Source organism: Cydia fagiglandana, chromosome 13 (assembly GCF_963556715.1).
Source record: "Cydia fagiglandana chromosome 13, ilCydFagi1.1, whole genome shotgun sequence".
NCBI lineage: Eukaryota > Metazoa > Arthropoda > Insecta > Lepidoptera > Tortricidae > Cydia > Cydia fagiglandana.
This window is the reverse complement of record NC_085944.1, coordinates 7243534-7260099: the sequence shown is the minus strand read 5'-3', so window position 1 is coordinate 7260099 and position 16566 is coordinate 7243534. Positions and strand designations below refer to the sequence as shown.

General features: G+C 36.3%; 4 protein-coding genes across 6 annotated transcripts; 2 read left to right on the top strand and 2 right to left on the bottom strand.

Moving 5' to 3' along the window:
- Window positions 1-67: 67 nt before the first annotated feature.
- On the top strand, window positions 68-2782 carry LOC134670146 (histone RNA hairpin-binding protein). Of its 2 annotated transcripts, XM_063527835.1 has the most exons (5): window positions 68-236; window positions 313-425; window positions 548-665; window positions 752-871; window positions 1112-2782. In XM_063527835.1, exons 2-5 carry the CDS (start codon window positions 368-370, stop codon window positions 1323-1325), a joined length of 510 nt encoding a protein of 169 aa, XP_063383905.1. In that variant the 5' UTR covers window positions 68-236; window positions 313-367; the 3' UTR covers window positions 1326-2782. The 2 variants fall into 2 exon arrangements, with proteins under 2 accessions (XP_063383905.1, XP_063383906.1); XM_063527836.1 differs by lacking the exon at window positions 68-236 and having other exon boundaries at window positions 294-425.
- LOC134670145 (high mobility group protein 20A) lies at window positions 2775-7526 on the bottom strand. Of its 2 annotated transcripts, none has more exons than XM_063527834.1 (7): window positions 7200-7526; window positions 6684-6843; window positions 5756-5898; window positions 5222-5334; window positions 4588-4713; window positions 3823-3982; window positions 2775-2955 (listed from the first exon to the last, which is right to left on the bottom strand). In XM_063527834.1, exons 1-7 carry the CDS (start codon window positions 7420-7422, stop codon window positions 2816-2818), a joined length of 1065 nt encoding a protein of 354 aa, XP_063383904.1. In that variant the 5' UTR covers window positions 7423-7526; the 3' UTR covers window positions 2775-2815. The 2 variants fall into 2 exon arrangements, with proteins under 2 accessions (XP_063383904.1, XP_063383903.1); XM_063527833.1 differs by having other exon boundaries at window positions 5222-5337; window positions 7200-7524.
- Window positions 7527-10541: 3015 nt separating this feature from the next.
- LOC134670144 (U6 small nuclear RNA (adenine-(43)-N(6))-methyltransferase) lies at window positions 10542-12616 on the bottom strand. The gene is made up of 7 exons (XM_063527832.1): window positions 12456-12616; window positions 12166-12379; window positions 11948-12088; window positions 11738-11873; window positions 11540-11656; window positions 11256-11416; window positions 10542-11104 (listed from the first exon to the last, which is right to left on the bottom strand). The coding sequence occupies exons 1-7, from the start codon at window positions 12558-12560 to the stop codon at window positions 10542-10544; spliced, it is 1437 nt and encodes a 478-aa protein (XP_063383902.1). The 5' UTR covers window positions 12561-12616.
- A 222-nt stretch (window positions 12617-12838) lies between these two features.
- Window positions 12839-15190, top strand: LOC134670142 (THO complex subunit 4). Its single transcript, XM_063527831.1, has 4 exons — window positions 12839-13171; window positions 13982-14195; window positions 14418-14621; window positions 14808-15190. Exons 1-4 carry the CDS (start codon window positions 12953-12955, stop codon window positions 14963-14965), a joined length of 795 nt encoding a protein of 264 aa, XP_063383901.1. The 5' UTR covers window positions 12839-12952; the 3' UTR covers window positions 14966-15190.
- The last annotated feature ends 1376 nt before the right edge of the window (window positions 15191-16566 follow it).

Below are 16566 nucleotides of genomic sequence, written 5' to 3'. Positions count from 1 at the left end.
TTCCGGTATGTGTGAGTGATTATTTATCTGTACGAATGCCGGCAAGCGTGCTTGTGGGAGTGCGCGCGTTTTCTCGATTGTCAGTGTCAAGTCAAGAAAATCTTATCGTTTTCATTACTATTTAATTCTTTTGATTTGTAAATAAATATGCAGTTAATACAAGATTAACTATCTTTAATCTACTTTTCGAACTATTATTGTACTATACTCACTGTGCTATCTTTTAAATATCACAGGTAACAATGTAAAATCACAATCAGTAGTAAATGAGTCTTGTCTTGTTATTTTTTCTAACAATACTTTTGTTTGCAGTGAATTTGTTTAAACCTAATACCGATCTTCCCTTAACAAAAAGCATTACTCAAAAATGAGTAACTCTGCAATAGATAATACTTGGACTAAAGATTTAAGAGAAACCCTCAATGGTAAGCTACGCGTCCTTTATTTATTAATACACAGTACAGAGCTTAAATCTAGACAATTTAATTTATTATTAGTAAGTTCACTGTTGTTATTTAATAAAGTTATTTTTATCATTTATAATCAGACAAACGCAAAGCGACGAAAGAAAGGATATTGTCACAGTCTGACAGCAGCAGAGAAAATTCACGCAGTAGGAAAAGGGCAAAACCCAATGAGAAAACAGGCGCTGAAACAAGAGCAAGGCAAGTACTTCCATTTGAAAGCTGCTTATGTTGTCTAATGTACAAAACATGTAAATGTCGCTAAAAATTGTATATTATTATTTCAGTAAACCAAAGAAGCCTGTTGAATTAGAGACTGACCCATTAATGTTGCAAAGAAGACAGAAACAAATTGACTACGGAAAAAACACAACTGGCTACCATAACTATTTGCAGCAAGTACCTTTGTAAGTTCTACTATCTTGCTCCTTCAGCTTTCTTCTAAAAAGTAAAGTTGTTGGTAAAGTTAATATTTTTTTTCTTGCCAAATGCATGTTCAAGAAACTGATGACAAGAAACTCACAAAGGATTTTGCATATTTTTTCCTATTTAAGGAAATTGGATAACCCTTTCAAGTGTACTATTCCACATTCATGTATATGCTCTTGTGTACCTAGGAAGACATCTAATTTGACTTATTATTTCAGAGACAAGCGCACTAAGGATGATCCAAAAACCCCTGATAAATATTCAAAGTACAGTCGCCGGTCATGGGACCAATTGATCAAGATATGGAGGTTGAAGTTACATGAGTATGATACTGACGGAGCAAAGTCAAACACTGGGTCCAACTCTGGCTCTGTTGCTGGTTCAGCTACTTATTCTGATGAGGAAGAAGAGGGTGATAATGATGAGCAATAGATATTTTAGTTGTACATAATTAGATTAATTAGGCATAGGAGTTCTTACAACACCATAATTATTCTGCAAGACATGACATCATAATTTTTCTACAAGACATGCTGTTGAAATTCAGGATATATTCCCATTTGTCCCTGTATGGAGTGGGGACTAATGGGAATACACCAAATTCAGGTGCATCCAAATCTGGCTCTTGCACTGCACACAGCACTAGTAGCATTTTGTCAGATCTGGTTGCACCTTCAATATTAAAAATGCATCTATATGTCTCAAAACTATTACTGTGATGTCATATCATTGTTTCATCGCTATAGCTAATCATAATTTAATTATGTTTGGACTATCTAGAGGTGTTTATTGTTTATGCACACAATATTGTTCTGCTTATATTACAGGATAAGCAGGACTTTATTTTTGGTTGATGCCATTACCATAAATTAATTATACACCTCTTACAAAAGCAAGCAAGAGTGAACAGAACATTACTATTACATTTTGAAGGGGGGAAAACAATGACAGACCATTTTAGCATTGTAAGTTACAAAATATTTTTTTAATTTTGCATTAATTTTAGTAAACTATTTGGATTAATCTATTTCGTGAATAGGTTAACTAAATAAATTAAAAAAATGGGCTCTGATTGTTTGTCTCTATTAATTAAGTTATTCAATATTATTAACATATTTTTTGTAACAATTAGGTGCATTTATACAACTTCATATCTTGCGAATATTGCACAGAAAAATGAAAATTTTGATGACCTAAGGAAGATATTAGGGGTAGGGCACATTACTTGGTTATTGGCTCTAACATCAAAATATAGTTTTTTCTAGTGTCCGACCAGAACCAGATTGATTGCCGAAACGTGAGGGTTCGGAGTTTAGATCGAAACCAAAACTTTGTTTGGACATTATTTTATTCTATGTTTATTCTACCTGTGTTTGACAGATTTTCAGATCTGTAGCTCTGAATACAGTAACATATACCAATCATTATAAGTGCCTACAATGGCTATAATGCTATTTACCGTATTAGTAAGCTATATGTATTTGATATGACTGATAATGTATGTTTCATAAGAATTAGTTAAATTTGATAAAAAAAAAATTTAATCCATTTGATTAAAAAAAATTGTGTTTTTCTTGGAAGCAAAACTTGTTTGTTTTTCATGCATAGTTAGATTTTGGAATATTTCGCTTGCTCAAGTCTTAACTTAAGCATGAGGAGTAAACAACCATTTGCTTCCTTGCATAATGAAAAAAACTTTACCATGGGTACATGGTAACAAAGTGGATGAACCACTTGAATAATGATCGTGTTATTAGTTATGCTAATTATGCTACTGAATGATGATTTTTGTATTGTCATATGCCCTAACTACTTGAAGTATTCACATATTATTTGTGGTATTAAAATGATGTTAAAATATGTTCTAATAAAACAAATTATGCAATTAATATCGTTTTAATAAAATACTGATAATGTGGGTACTAATTTATGGGTAGTTCCACTTTATTAAGAATGTCTCTGGCTTGCTTTATGGTCGCATGGTTTTTGGTCTCCCTGGCCAGGGTGTGCAGCTTGTCCATGTACTCCTCAATGTTACTTTCGGTTGCACCTGTTGGCCCACCTGAAAAATAATGTGTAAAAACTGAGTGCAAACAGTTAAATAATACTTGTTTCTACAAAATATACCCTAGAGGCCTAGAGTGATTAGAAACATCAAAATTAGAAATCCTTTTTTTTTCTATAGCAGTGGTGGGTGGTTTCAAATTGAACCACGCCATCAGTGGCGGTATTGCCCTAAGGCACAGTAGGCCCGGGCCTAGGGCAGCAAATAGTGAGAAAAAATTCGCTGATGGTAACAAGAAATAACTCAAAATGTAGTCAATATTATGGGTGCCTTGAAAGAGGCGGCTACAGGGCCTGGGGCCTAGGGCGGCAAAGACTGCAAATCCGCCACTGCACGCCATATAATCTGACATGCAATCTCATGCCGTTGCAAGCACGTATTACCGATGTTTATTCTCCCAAACATCGAAGTTTTACTACTACCACAATGTTTAACCTTTTCGATGCCGTGTCAAACACAAAAGCCGTCACTCGGACGCCGCGTCACCGAAAGTCAAAACTGAAGTTGAAAGTTGAACTTCATACCGAACTTTATGCATATGCACGTAGGTCTGTGTTGCTATGTGCTCTGTGACGGATTAATCGGTCTTTGCCGTTGAAAAAAATATATAGGTCATTGGCGTCCAAAAGGTTAAACTGAAGTAGATCGACATCTAGATTTTTTTTATAAATAATTATATGTAACAAGCTACCAACCTTCGGTGATCTCTGTGCGAAGCGGGCTGTCTCTGCGCTCACCTCCTCCGCGTGTCTTTGTAGGATGGCGTTCTAAACAACTGATAAGTTCCCTGGTATGGCGACTGGGCCGTCGCTGTGCTCATTTCCGTTGGTTTTTGTAGGATGGCGTTGAGCTATGAATAGTTACCTGGTATGGCGACGGCTTGCAGCGCGTGCACCAGGGCAGCGACAAGCGCGCGCCGGTGCGTGAGCAGCGCGGCGGTGCGCTCGGCGGCCGCGGCCGTCTCTGCGCGCAACCGCGCCGTCGCTGCGCTCACCTCCTCCGCGTGTCGTTGTAGGATGGCATTCTAAAAATTATATAACAAGTTAAACACAAATATTTTTAAGTCCTTTTATTCAGCAGTAATGGTATTTTTCTGTATGGTAGTTGACTCAATGTTACATACAAGTTCATCCTTCAATTAAATAATATTAAATGCCCACAACAGTGATATTATCTATGAGTAAACTTATTTTGGAATCTGAATTAAACATTACATGACGTGTGTGTATTGTTACTTAAGTAACGTGTTTGCATACAATTCTATATTTGAATGAATATTTTTTTTTATTTTTTTTATTATTAATACACAGATTGACTAAGTCCCACAGTAAGCTCAAGAAGGCTTGTGTTGTGGGTACTCAGACAACGATATATATAATATACAAATACTTAAATACATAGAAAACACCCATGACTCAGGAACAAATATCTGTATCATCATACAAATAAATGCCCTTACTGGGATTCGAACCCAGAACCATCGGCTTCGCAGGCAGGGTCACTACCCACTAGGCCAGACCAGTCGTCACAAATTAGAAACTAGTACTGCTGACTGTCAATATTTTTCATCAGGAACACCTATTTTTTTTTTACATTTGGCACAATAAACGATGTTCTCAAATGATCTACCTGCTGCTCATAATCAGAGTTAGCCTTCCTTAGCTGCCTGAGCTCCGACTCCCTCAGTTTGTTGTGCTGCAGGAACTGGTCAGTGAATATGGGAATATCTGTGTCCCCACCACCAAAGTCTTCACCCTACAAATAAATAACAAATTAGGACTAGTGGGAGACTAAAATCCTCACTGATGATGATTAGAATTGTAATAGCTTGATATAGTTGGAAATGGAATAAAAAAGGTTGTCAGACTGTTTGCTAATAAGTAATAGGTATTAAATATATTCAATGCAAAATTAAGATTCAGAAGTGCCACGTCACAGGCATAGCCTATAATTCGTTTTTTTTTAGCATTAGAAAGAACTTGCAAGAAGGTAAGCGATCTTGACATGTCTTTTAATTGAAAAACGCTTTTTAAAAACCAAAAACTATTACTTATGAAAGCAGAAGAATATAAATGATCGTATTAGATTCATAATTGTTACATATTTGCCGTAACTTATTTTTAAAATGTGTTTTTCAATTAAAAGACACATCAAGATTGTTTACCTTTTTTCTAATGCTAAAAAAACGAGGTATAGTGTGGGGCCAGAAGATATTGATATTTATTGTTAAAAAGGTTTAGAGATGAAAGTGTTAATTACTTACAGATGCTGGAGTAATGCAGGGTCTGGGCCTAGGAGGAGTTTGTTGCCGTGGCACTGCAGGTGCACTGGGTCCATTTGCTGTTACAGTGTTCGGTTCTGTGCTAGTTTGAGGTGCTGCTGCAAAAATTAAGGCAAAGAAACTCAGTGATGAATGTTTAATTAATACAAATTAATTTGTCATACATTGTTTACTAAGAAAATACGGAACCCTAAAAAAAGACAAGTAATTAATTAGTGTGTGCAAACTTTTGAGAACCTATCTTAAGGTAACACTATTTATAGACTCGAGTTTGCAATATCATTACACCCTGAGTTACACACAATGTTTTTCATCACACTTGCAAATAAACTGTTAATTACGGCACTAGAAACTTCATAACTTCCTAGGGAGAACGCTTTTTCTATAACTCCCGCTAAACCTGCGTGCAATTCCACATTTACTGAGCGAGTGTGATGAAAAATTATTTACTGTTCATAGTATTTCTTGTGTGTCATTTTCAGACTAATTTATCTGTGCTTATACTTTTATGCTTACCAGTACTGGCACTCTCACTGGCTTGGTTGTGATTGTGCTTCATCTTCTTAGCTGCTCCAACAGAATGCTTTTGCTCCATTTGTTGTCTTCTAAATTCCTTGTAAGCATCAGTTTTCTTGTATTCATCCCACTCCTTATTGTACCTTTTAAAAAATGGCAAATATTCATAATGTAAAACCGGGCAAGTGCGAGTCTGACTCGCGCACGAAGGGTTCCGTACCATAAAGCAAAAAACAAAAACAAAAAAAAAGCAAAAAAAAAACGGTCACCCATCCAAGTACTGACCCCTCCCGACGTTGCTTAACTTTGGTCAAAAATCACGTTTGTTGTATGGGAGCCCCATTTAAATCTTTATTTTATTCTGTTTTTAGTATTTGTTGTTGTAGCGGCAACAGAAATACATCATCTGTGAAAATTTCAACTGTCTAGCTATCACGATTCGTGAGATACAGCCTGGTGACAGACGGACGGACAGCGAAGTCTTAGTAATAGGGTCCCATTTTTACCCTTTGGGTACGGAACCCTAAAAAATAAGCAAGAAAATTTAAATGTAGGTGAAATTGCTCTTATACACAAATTAAAATGAGTAGCTACATTTAGCCCTAAGCCATATTTTGGATTGGTTTTAATTACTCCATTAAATTTCTGTAGAAGAAAGGATAAGTGATCACAATCTAATAATGAACACCATACGACTACAGTGAAATCATTCTAACATCACATATTTGATAGTTATGAATTCACCCTTATAGATATGATGTTAAGATCTACCGTTTAACTGATAGCCTTAAAGTCATATATATAAGGGAGGGTCAATTTGTAACTGTCAAATATGTGATGTTAGAATAATTTCACTGTAAAGGATAATACACAATCTGTATGCAAACAGCTAAGAGTTTCATTAGGAGTGTCCAAATAAGTTTGTTACTTTTCTTTGTCCTGGTCAGCCGCATCCAAATATTGTTGTTTTTCCTCCGCTGGCAACTTGCTCCACTCGCTGGCGAGCTGGCGCGTCAACTCCGCAAACCCAAGCTCGGGGTGCTCGGCGCGTAGTTGGTCGCGTCGCTCATTCAAATATCGTACATATCCTAGATAACAAGCGAGTAAAATAGTGAAAATAGTAATACAACTAATGTTCTAAATCAGCAGTCAACAATATGCGGCCCGCAGCCTCCCTGGCTATTTTGTATGTAATATTGACAAACTACAATGTCTGATAAAGTCATAAATATTAACAAAGTGCGGCCCGCGTCAACTTTGTTAACTTCTATTTGGCCCTTGGCTGCTAAAAGGTTGCCGCCCGCTGTTCTAAATAAAATGAAGTATAAACGCGTCGAGTGATCCGAGATAAATGGGGTAGGAAGTCGTTTTATATAAAATTTCAATGTCTTAATTTAGTTTCATCTAACAAATAGTTTGCAAACTATTAAGAAAACTTTCTTACCTGTTAGTGGTTGGCGTGGAGCAGTTACGTCTCGGGGAACTTTAGGCTTCCGTTTTTTGGGCTTCTTTGGTGATGGTTTTTGAGGATCCTTTGAAACATCAGGAGCAGTGACACCATTACTTGAGGGTGGCACATTATTCTCCAGCTCTGTACTCAAGGACATAACTTCCTCATTTGCATTTTCTGAAGATGGTTGTTGCGGAGTTTTCGATGGATCATCCATTCTTATAGTTTTTTAGAATAATATTTAATACTAGAATAGTGTAATAAAGCGGTAATAATGCCAAAATCGATAAATAATTGCATACAATATCTCCCGATTGACTATAATAATATTAATAATGACAGATGGAGATTGACGTTTCTTTTTTTTATCGATCACCGATCACATTTGTATTATTCGAGGCACTAGTAAAAACGACAAAAGTAACGTCCAACAACAAAAGCGTCGAGAAAACCTAAAAAAATAATTCTTTTTTTTTTTTTTTTCTTTGTATGGACTTGGGGGCGGTGTTGCCCGTAGCCAACGTCAAGTAAAAGGGTAGGAAATTAAACGCGGAAAGGAATAAAGGAACGGAATTTGGAAAAAGTGGTCAGGTCAGGTATAAGAATACAATGTGATAATGGTAAATATTATTATGAGAGATGAACCATGCTAAGATGTTATATAAATCATGATTAATAAGCAAGGAAGGGATGTCTGTTGGAAAGGGAATATGTTTAGATTGTAAAGTTTCCATGAAAACAGTGCGATCGTACAAGGGACAAGAAAAGAATATATGGTTAATATCAGCCACCTCAGCACCACAGTCACATTTAGGATCATCAATAAATTTAAATCTAGCAAGATCAGAAGGAGTACTTGTATGGCCTAGTCTCATGCGTGTTAAACATGATATTTCGCGTCTATTGAAGTTTTTATTGTAAAACCACGGCTTTATAGGGATGTCGTTTTGGATCTTAAGATAATAACTTCCAGATTCTAAGCTGCTCCAAAACCAAAAGAACTCCCAGGCTAACCTGAGATATCTTTTGGGGAGCAACAGAAGATCATGGCAATAATTTTTATATGGAAATATATCACCAGAAGCAACAGCATCTACGGCCAGACGATCAGCTTTCTCATTTCCGGAAATACCACAATGACTTGGCACCCATACAAAATTTATAGTAAACCCTTTCTTTTCGCATTTTAACAAGATGTTTCGGATTTCATATAACAAAGGGTAACTGTTTGTCATTTTGAAAGGAGATTTTAATAGAATTTGGAGGCAACTTTTAGAATCGGAAAAAATTACACATTTATTTAAATTGAACATGCAAACATACTCAACAGCTTTATAAATACCGAATAGTTCTCCAGTAAATACCGAAGATTCTGGAGGGAGTTTAATTTTTTGTACAACATTATACTGGTGATGAAATACACCAACCCCTACACAAGTATTTGTAGAAGGTTTTGATGCATCTGTGTATATGTGATGCCAACCAGACCAATTTTCGCCCACTAAGTTGTTAAATACAGGTTGAGCACTTATTATATCCTTAGAAATATTGGAGTCTAGAAAAACTTGCGGAGAAATAATCAAAGAGTCAAAATCTTTCTCATATATAGGAAGGTTAATATGTCTGACAGTAGGAGAAGATAGAGACAAAAATTTAAGGTAGCTATTAATTATACAAGGAGGAGATCTATTACGCCAATATGGAGACGACTGCATATGATCATAAAGAGTCGATAATTTTGTGATAAGAGGATGTACCGAAAATTGCATAGTCCTAAAAATGAATCTGTCGGATAAAAATTGACGTCTCAAATGCGCAGGTGGATCAACACACTCCACTTGCATGGCATTAGCCGGACTGGTTCGCATAGCACCAAGGATTGTCCTCAGTGACTTATTCTGTATGACATTGAATACTTTAAAGGCATCTTCTGTACCCGGTGTTAAAAGAAAAGAACCGTAATCAACTACGCTTCTTATAACTGCATTATAAATAAGCTTCAAATAGAAAGGATGGCTGCCCCACCATACACCAGCCAAGCATCTCAATATGTTTAATGAGCGTTCGCATCTACCTTTAACATAATTACAATGACCCTTGGCTGACAAATTGTAGTCTAAAACCATTCCTAAGTACTTAACTTCGTCACGAAAGGAGATTGTAGATCCATCATAGGATAATTTTTCATTAACAGTTTTTTTCCTTGGAGAGAATAAAATTGCAGAGGTTTTCGGAACTGAAAGGTCTAACCCATTATTATTTAAATATATATTTAGCTCCTTCAAACTAGAATTTATAATTTCGCAGGCCTTTTGAACGGATCTATTTCTAGAGTAAAGCACTATGTCATCGGCATATTGTAAAATGGATATATAATCTGGCAAATTAGAACTAAGGTCGTATGTATATACATTAAAAAGTAAAGGGCTTAGAACAGAACCCTGTGGTAGTCCTTTCCAAACAGTCCTATGTAATACTTTATCATCTAAATCTAACCTAATCGATCGTTCATAAAACATAGCAGCAATAATATTACACAAGCGTACAGGAACTCCCAAGAGAAACAATTTATTTACAAGAATTGATATATTTACATTATCATAGGCAGAATTGATATCTATAAAACAAGCTACTACATATTCCCGTTTCGAGAAGGCTAAAAGGATATCCGAAACTAACAAACTAACACAGTCTAAAGTGCTTCGGCTTTTGCGAAAACCATATTGAATATCCGGTAATAGTTTCTTACTTTCAATAAACCACTCCAACCTATTTTTAACTAAATGTTCCAAAATCTTAATTAAAACAGATGATAACGCAATTGGACGATAAGAATTTGGATCATTACGGGGTTTATTCGGTTTGAGAAAAATAATTCACTTTGTCGTTTGTAATTGGCGAATGTGCTATTTGCGTCTCTTTCACACATATCTCCATAATAATATTATATTGGATAAGGATGGCAAATATTATTTGTTCTAAATAGTATAGTTGGAGTTGGACACGGTTCAAGTAGCTTGCGCGTATATTGCGCGTGTTGAGTTGGTGCACAAATTATTGTGTAAAGAAGGGATTCGTTTTGCGTTCGAGCCGTAACAGACTACCGCACCGCACCTCGACCTTAGTGCGGTGCTGCGCACGTATGGATAGTGTGCTATAAGTGAGAGCGAGAAAGAGACATTTTGACCGCACCAAGGTCATGGTGCGGTGCGATAGTCATTTACGGCTTTTACTCCAAAACTTAGAATGGAAAAAGTAATATTTATAAAATATATCAATCCGCCAAAATATTTACAATAGGTACCTAAATCAGGAACAACATAAAGAAACACCTAGTTACTTCCAGTTGTTTTTAATGAATTGTATTATCTGATGTAAGCCTTCTTTCCCACTGGTGCCATCAAGAAATTCGGTTTCAAGAAATATATGGCCTTCTTTTATGAAAAGTTTTAAAAATGCATGTACTAATTGTTGTACTTCTAAGTCTGCTCCAGTATTTTCCAGAAATTGTGTTGTTTTAACATCATCACAAGAATCAATATTACTTGAACATGCATTTTCAAGCATGATAGGTTTTTCTTTTGAATTATTATTCTCCAGAATAGGTGTCTCCGCCTCTTCTGAGAACTCATGTTTTATTTTTTTTGCGTCATTTGCTTCTTTTCTTTGAAGCATTCGCCTTTTTCGTCTTTGATTACTCCATGTGTTTTCAGTAGCAGTTATGTCTAGAAATATACAACTTCCTTTTTTATTAAGGATATTGTTGGATATTTTTAGCCCCACCAGAAGGGATTTAAGTTTATTAAAAGCAATATCAACATTACTTATACTCTCTGATAATTCTGGTAACTGATATACTGTGTTAGCAATCTTCTTCCGAGGCTTATCCCTAGGAGGAACTGAAAAAAGAAACGATTACCACTATTAAAAAAAGAGTAGCTGCTGGACACATTATCTTATTATAATATATACAGTAAGTTTGATATTACTGTAAGGTAATTTCAAATGAAGGTTTCTACTTTCATGCCAATTGAGATAAAAATAAATTACCTAATTTGTAAATATTGTAGTCTTGATATGTCCATGCTAAACCCCATCTTGTCACTCTGCCTTGGCAGAATTCTGTGCTTGTATACTTAATACCATCTGCTTTCAGATCTTCAGATAATTCATTTAAAGTAAATTTATGTCCTACCATTGTAGTGAATAATCTGTAACAGAAATGAGAATAAGGCTAAGGTCTTTCAAATTAATGAGCAATGCTAAAACTGTATGAAGCAAGATATACAATGGGTACTTGAACACTACCACTTACTAAAACAATTGATACTTACATGACTTTATTTTTGTGGCTCTTGCTTTCTTGTATCATTTTTCTACAAAATTCTAATTCTCCTCCCTCTGTGATCAACTCATGTGGGGATCCAGTAAATCCATTCTTTGGAGGTGGCCTAAATCAGACAAGATAACATGTTAATACATTTTTAAAAGGTGTTATCAAATGATTAATAGAAAAATACATATTTACAAACCTTGCAGTACTGCGAGATTCCATGAGTTCTTGAATGTTACTGTAGAAAGGAGGGTTGCACATACTGAAGTCAAACTCTGGTCCGCTTTCTTCACCAAATAGGTAATCTATTATTGATGTAGTCTTGTTTAGTTTTACTAAAATAATAAGGTTTACAAATTATAAATAGTCTTTAGTCAAAATAGATTTCTTATGGAATGCTATCACTTACATTGAATAAAATCCTGTAAATTATTGTTTTGAACATTTTCTAAAGCCTTAACAAGGCTTTCCTCATCATTTTCTGTTCCTAACATGGTCCATTTATTCTTCGCCGTTGCCAGAAGTGGATAAATAGCACAGGCTCCAGTACCTAAACAAGGAGAAAAAGTAAAAATGAGATGATTAATTTTGAAGGACTAAAAAAATAAATACAAAAATTAGCCATACCTATGTCCAAGCCTTTAACATGTTCAGTCCTTTTGATAGCCTTCATGAGATCCTCTATCCACAGCAGATAGTTAAGTCGTAAAGGCAGTGTGGGCACTAATCTGTCTTCAGGTATTTTAACATCTAGATTGAAATCTGATTTCAGGAGACACCTTGTCAACACTCGTAAGGCATGTGGATCTTTAAAATCGATTGTTACTTTTCCTGATACATCCTGAAATCAAAGGGAGCTTAAAGACTAAGTACAAATAATGTGTAATGAGTGAACAGGTAAAACTTAGTTTACATACCCTTTTACTAATGTTCGCAAATTCTGGGAAGTCTTTTGACAGCTTAGCGAAATCCGGAGGATTTTTATAAATATTTCGAGGATGCATGTATTTATTCATAGCCATTATTATGCTGCGTAAAAAACCTTAAATTCTCCGTTGCTTTTAACCTAAAAACACAAAACAAATACAAAATCGACTGTCAATGTCAAATTTGGATTGTGCTATTTGAGTACTGGTTTTAAACGCACAGACACACAGGAAATACTTCTTCTAACCATAGATAATAAAGTTTACGTGTTTTGTTGCCATGTTTCCACCAAATCGATCATCGATGAAGTTTCGTTCTTTTCATTCATTCACATCATAGGAATTTCATTCATTCTTACTTCCTCTCATTCTCATTTTGGCGTCGAGTTGAGTGACTAGGCGAAGACGCGGTTAAAACATTTTAACTAAGAATTATTGTAATTTTTATTTCGTGATAACTATAGTTTAATCTTTCACAAGTATTAAAAATGGTGGACAGGATTGATATGGCTTTGGACGACATCATAAAAGCAAGCAAAGGAGGAAGTAGAAGAGGCGGTGGTGGCGCAGGCAGAAAGTTTGATACTAACAAAAGACCTGGCCGTGGAGGCGGCGGAGCTGGTGGTGGATTCCGCAATGGTCGCTCCGGTGGCGTATTGCGTGGAAGAAATCGTGGCGGTGTTTCCAAACCAACAAATTACACAAGGGTAAATCGAATAACCTAAGATTGTTCAATTTCAAAATGGCCGACCGTCATGACGCATTTTGCTGACGGTGAATGGAGTGAAATTGTAGAACTGCGAAATGTAGCTATGCCATATTGATACCAAATGTTTCCTTGTTCGAGGATTACTGATGTTAATAATGTTTTCAAATAATTAAAATCCTATTATTGTCCATATAGTTCTTGGGATCATCCTAGGAACATGGAAAGTAATTGTCGTTTATTGCCACCTTTTGTTGTACATCGATGGTTGGGCCGTGTAGTCCAGCTGTTAAAGGACTGAAGGACTTTGTTGATGCTGTCCCTGTACTACATTAATGTAATTTTACTTCAACGATTTCGCAATTCTATGGAGATGCAAGGAATGGTCACAAAATGGAGGTGTGGAGATGTTGCTGTGTTATTTGCATTCTCCGTGGCACAAGCTGAGGGCGCTGGATATGGAAGAAGGCACTTATATCGAGTGAAAACTCGATGTAATTCTACTTATCTTCAATGTGAAGTTGCCTCAGACTCCCCATGGACATTGTGAAGCTGACACTAGTGCTGTGTATCAGTGATTGAAAACATCTTTAAGAGACTATTTTCTCAAAATTGATGTATAGTTTCACTGTTTATATCAGTAATCACATGTATTTTTGAATTGTAAAATCATCATTTAAATTTAATTTTCATAGTCCAACTATGCCATCAACTGTAAATGTATTATTGGTTGCCATGTATTTTGAGTGTGCACATACTCAAAGACGCATTGAGTGGCCAGTTGGCATGCTCTATAAGGACGACATTTCAGGGTGATGTTAACAGCACATGGAAACATGATATGTTTTCGGACTTTGGCGAGAGGAAGATGCAAAGAAGCGGACCCATCACTATGGGGCCCACAAAGCTCATGGTCTCCAATTTGGACTTTGGAGTTTCTGATTCAGATATTCAAGAGCTATTTTCTGAATTTGGCATTTTGAAAAGTGCCGCTGTACATTATGACAGATCTGGAAGGTCCTTAGGTAAGGATAATTAGTTATAAAATTTCTTTTATGGTTTGGTTGTCTTGTGTGTTCTTTTCTTAATTACTGAAATATAAGTACATCAACTCCTTATCCTTTCTAGATACTCGCATCATTTGAAATTTAATTTCTTTAAATGTATAAAGAAAGATGATTTGTTTTATATTTATCTTTGTAAATCTTATTGTTTTTGTACTAATAATAAACACTTCTTTGTTTTAGGGACTGCTGATGTTGTGTTTGAAAGGAGAGCTGATGCTTTAAAAGCCATGAAACAATATAATGGAGTACCTCTAGATGGCCGCGCAATGAATATCCAGTTAGCAACTTCAGAAATAAGCACCTTTAGAACTGAAGAAAGAGGAGGAGGTCGGCTTGGTGGTGGTGGCGGTGGCGGAGGTCCTGTCAGGAGAAATTCTAACAGAGGTACACTTTATTTGTTATCTAGAACACTCATGACACATTCACACAGTCAATAACCATCATAATTAGGACTGAAAGCCATTTTCTGAATTTGGCAAGAATATCGGACTTGACATCATCTAAAAAAACTTGAAAGTAAAAGTAAGGATACCAAGAGCTTAGACTTATCATTCATTCTTTTGTTTCAAGTGGGAGGTGCTGGCAGAACTCAAGGTGGTGGTGGAGGCGCCCCACGAGGCGGCGCCCGACGTGGCCGCGGTGCCGGCGCGGGCCGGGGCCGCCGCCCTGTCCCCACGGCAGAACAACTTGACGCCGAATTAGATGCCTATGTCAAAGAAATTAAGTAAATAATTATTAGGAAAATAGTGCAGTGAAATGGACACTTTGTTTATATATTAAGGAAAATTAACACTGTCTGTGTTGAATTTATTGATGAAATGAGATGGAAAAAATGTTTAGTTATAATATACTAGTTTCAGTAGAGTATGATATTTTTGATGACATCTGTTGAAATTGTGGTTAGACAGTTTTCCAGCAGAAAGAAATTTTCAATAAAAGAATTTTGATAATTGGTTGCCTAGTATTCTTCAATCATGCTTTTGACACCTTTATTAGAAATACTGTATACCACTTTTTAAGTGTATGGGCTTATGTAAAACTTAAGGAGCCTAGTCACATTTTGTACCTGAGACTATCTTAATTATATGTATATGGAAATAAAAATCCCTATAGAAATATGCTACCATCTATACAGACCAATTCGAGTCAAAATGTAGAAAATATTTGTATTTAGAAATGTATCATTTAAATATTCAAACAGTATGCCAACCAAAGAATGTAAAGCCTGTACCAGACGGTAGACAACCACAGTTTCTGCAACATGACCTTGGTAGAAAAATAGTGGTTTTAAGCTATGTAGCAAATGGTTGAAAACTAATTCTGCATGACCTTTAAACACCCTTGGTAGACAGGCGTGCTCTGCCAACCATACAAATTTGGGCTTAATGTAGACAGCCGCGCTTCTACCAAGGTCACGTTGCAGAAACTGGTTGTCTACTGTCTAGCACAGGCTTAATACTGACGCCAACCGTCTACTATACGGTTGGAAACTACCAAAGTCGCAGAGGTTGAAAGCCTGTTGCCAACCGTGTAGCAGGCAGGAGCTTAAAGGCCCCTGTACACACTGGGCCACTCTGGGGGACGCATTTATGCGTTAGAGGGAGCAAGTAATATTGCTATATCATTTTACCGCATGGCTGCGTCCCTTGGACTGGCCCAGTGGGCCTTAATACAACTCCATAATAAAATTCGGCCGCGGACACACATAATATAGTTTGTCAAAGGACTGTCTCATTTCAATAATAGACAGAGACTAGAGAGAATCATACCAGTGGGGTGACACTCCTCACTTCGAACTCAGCATTGCTCCGAGCAATTATTAGGATTGGCACCACTTGACTTCCTTTTGCGTGCACGACCACATAAGATAATCACTTGAATTTTGACAACCCTAAATAGCTGAAAGGGATAGTGCTATATATTAGAAAGGGATAGGAATCGACCCTGAACCGCTGTCAAACTACGGCCACTACGGGTTTGTAATTATTTGTAATAGGAAGTGTCCTTTCTGTACGGTAGTATACTATTATTTATTCTATGATCATGCAGATGGTCAAGCAAATCTTGTCAGTAGAAAAAGGCGCAAAATTCAAATTTTCTATGAGACGATATCCCTTCGCGCCTACATTTTTCAAATTTGCCGCCTTTTTCTACTGACAAGATCTGATTCACCAACTATATCTCTGTCTTACACTAGTACTAGCACCCAAAAGAAAATGATGAGTATAGTTTTCCTGGTTCTTTCTTAGTGACTGACAAATTGGTTTGACCAACTATATAAACTTTTATTCTTGACCTCAATGCGTAAGGCCAAGGTCATTTATTTGAT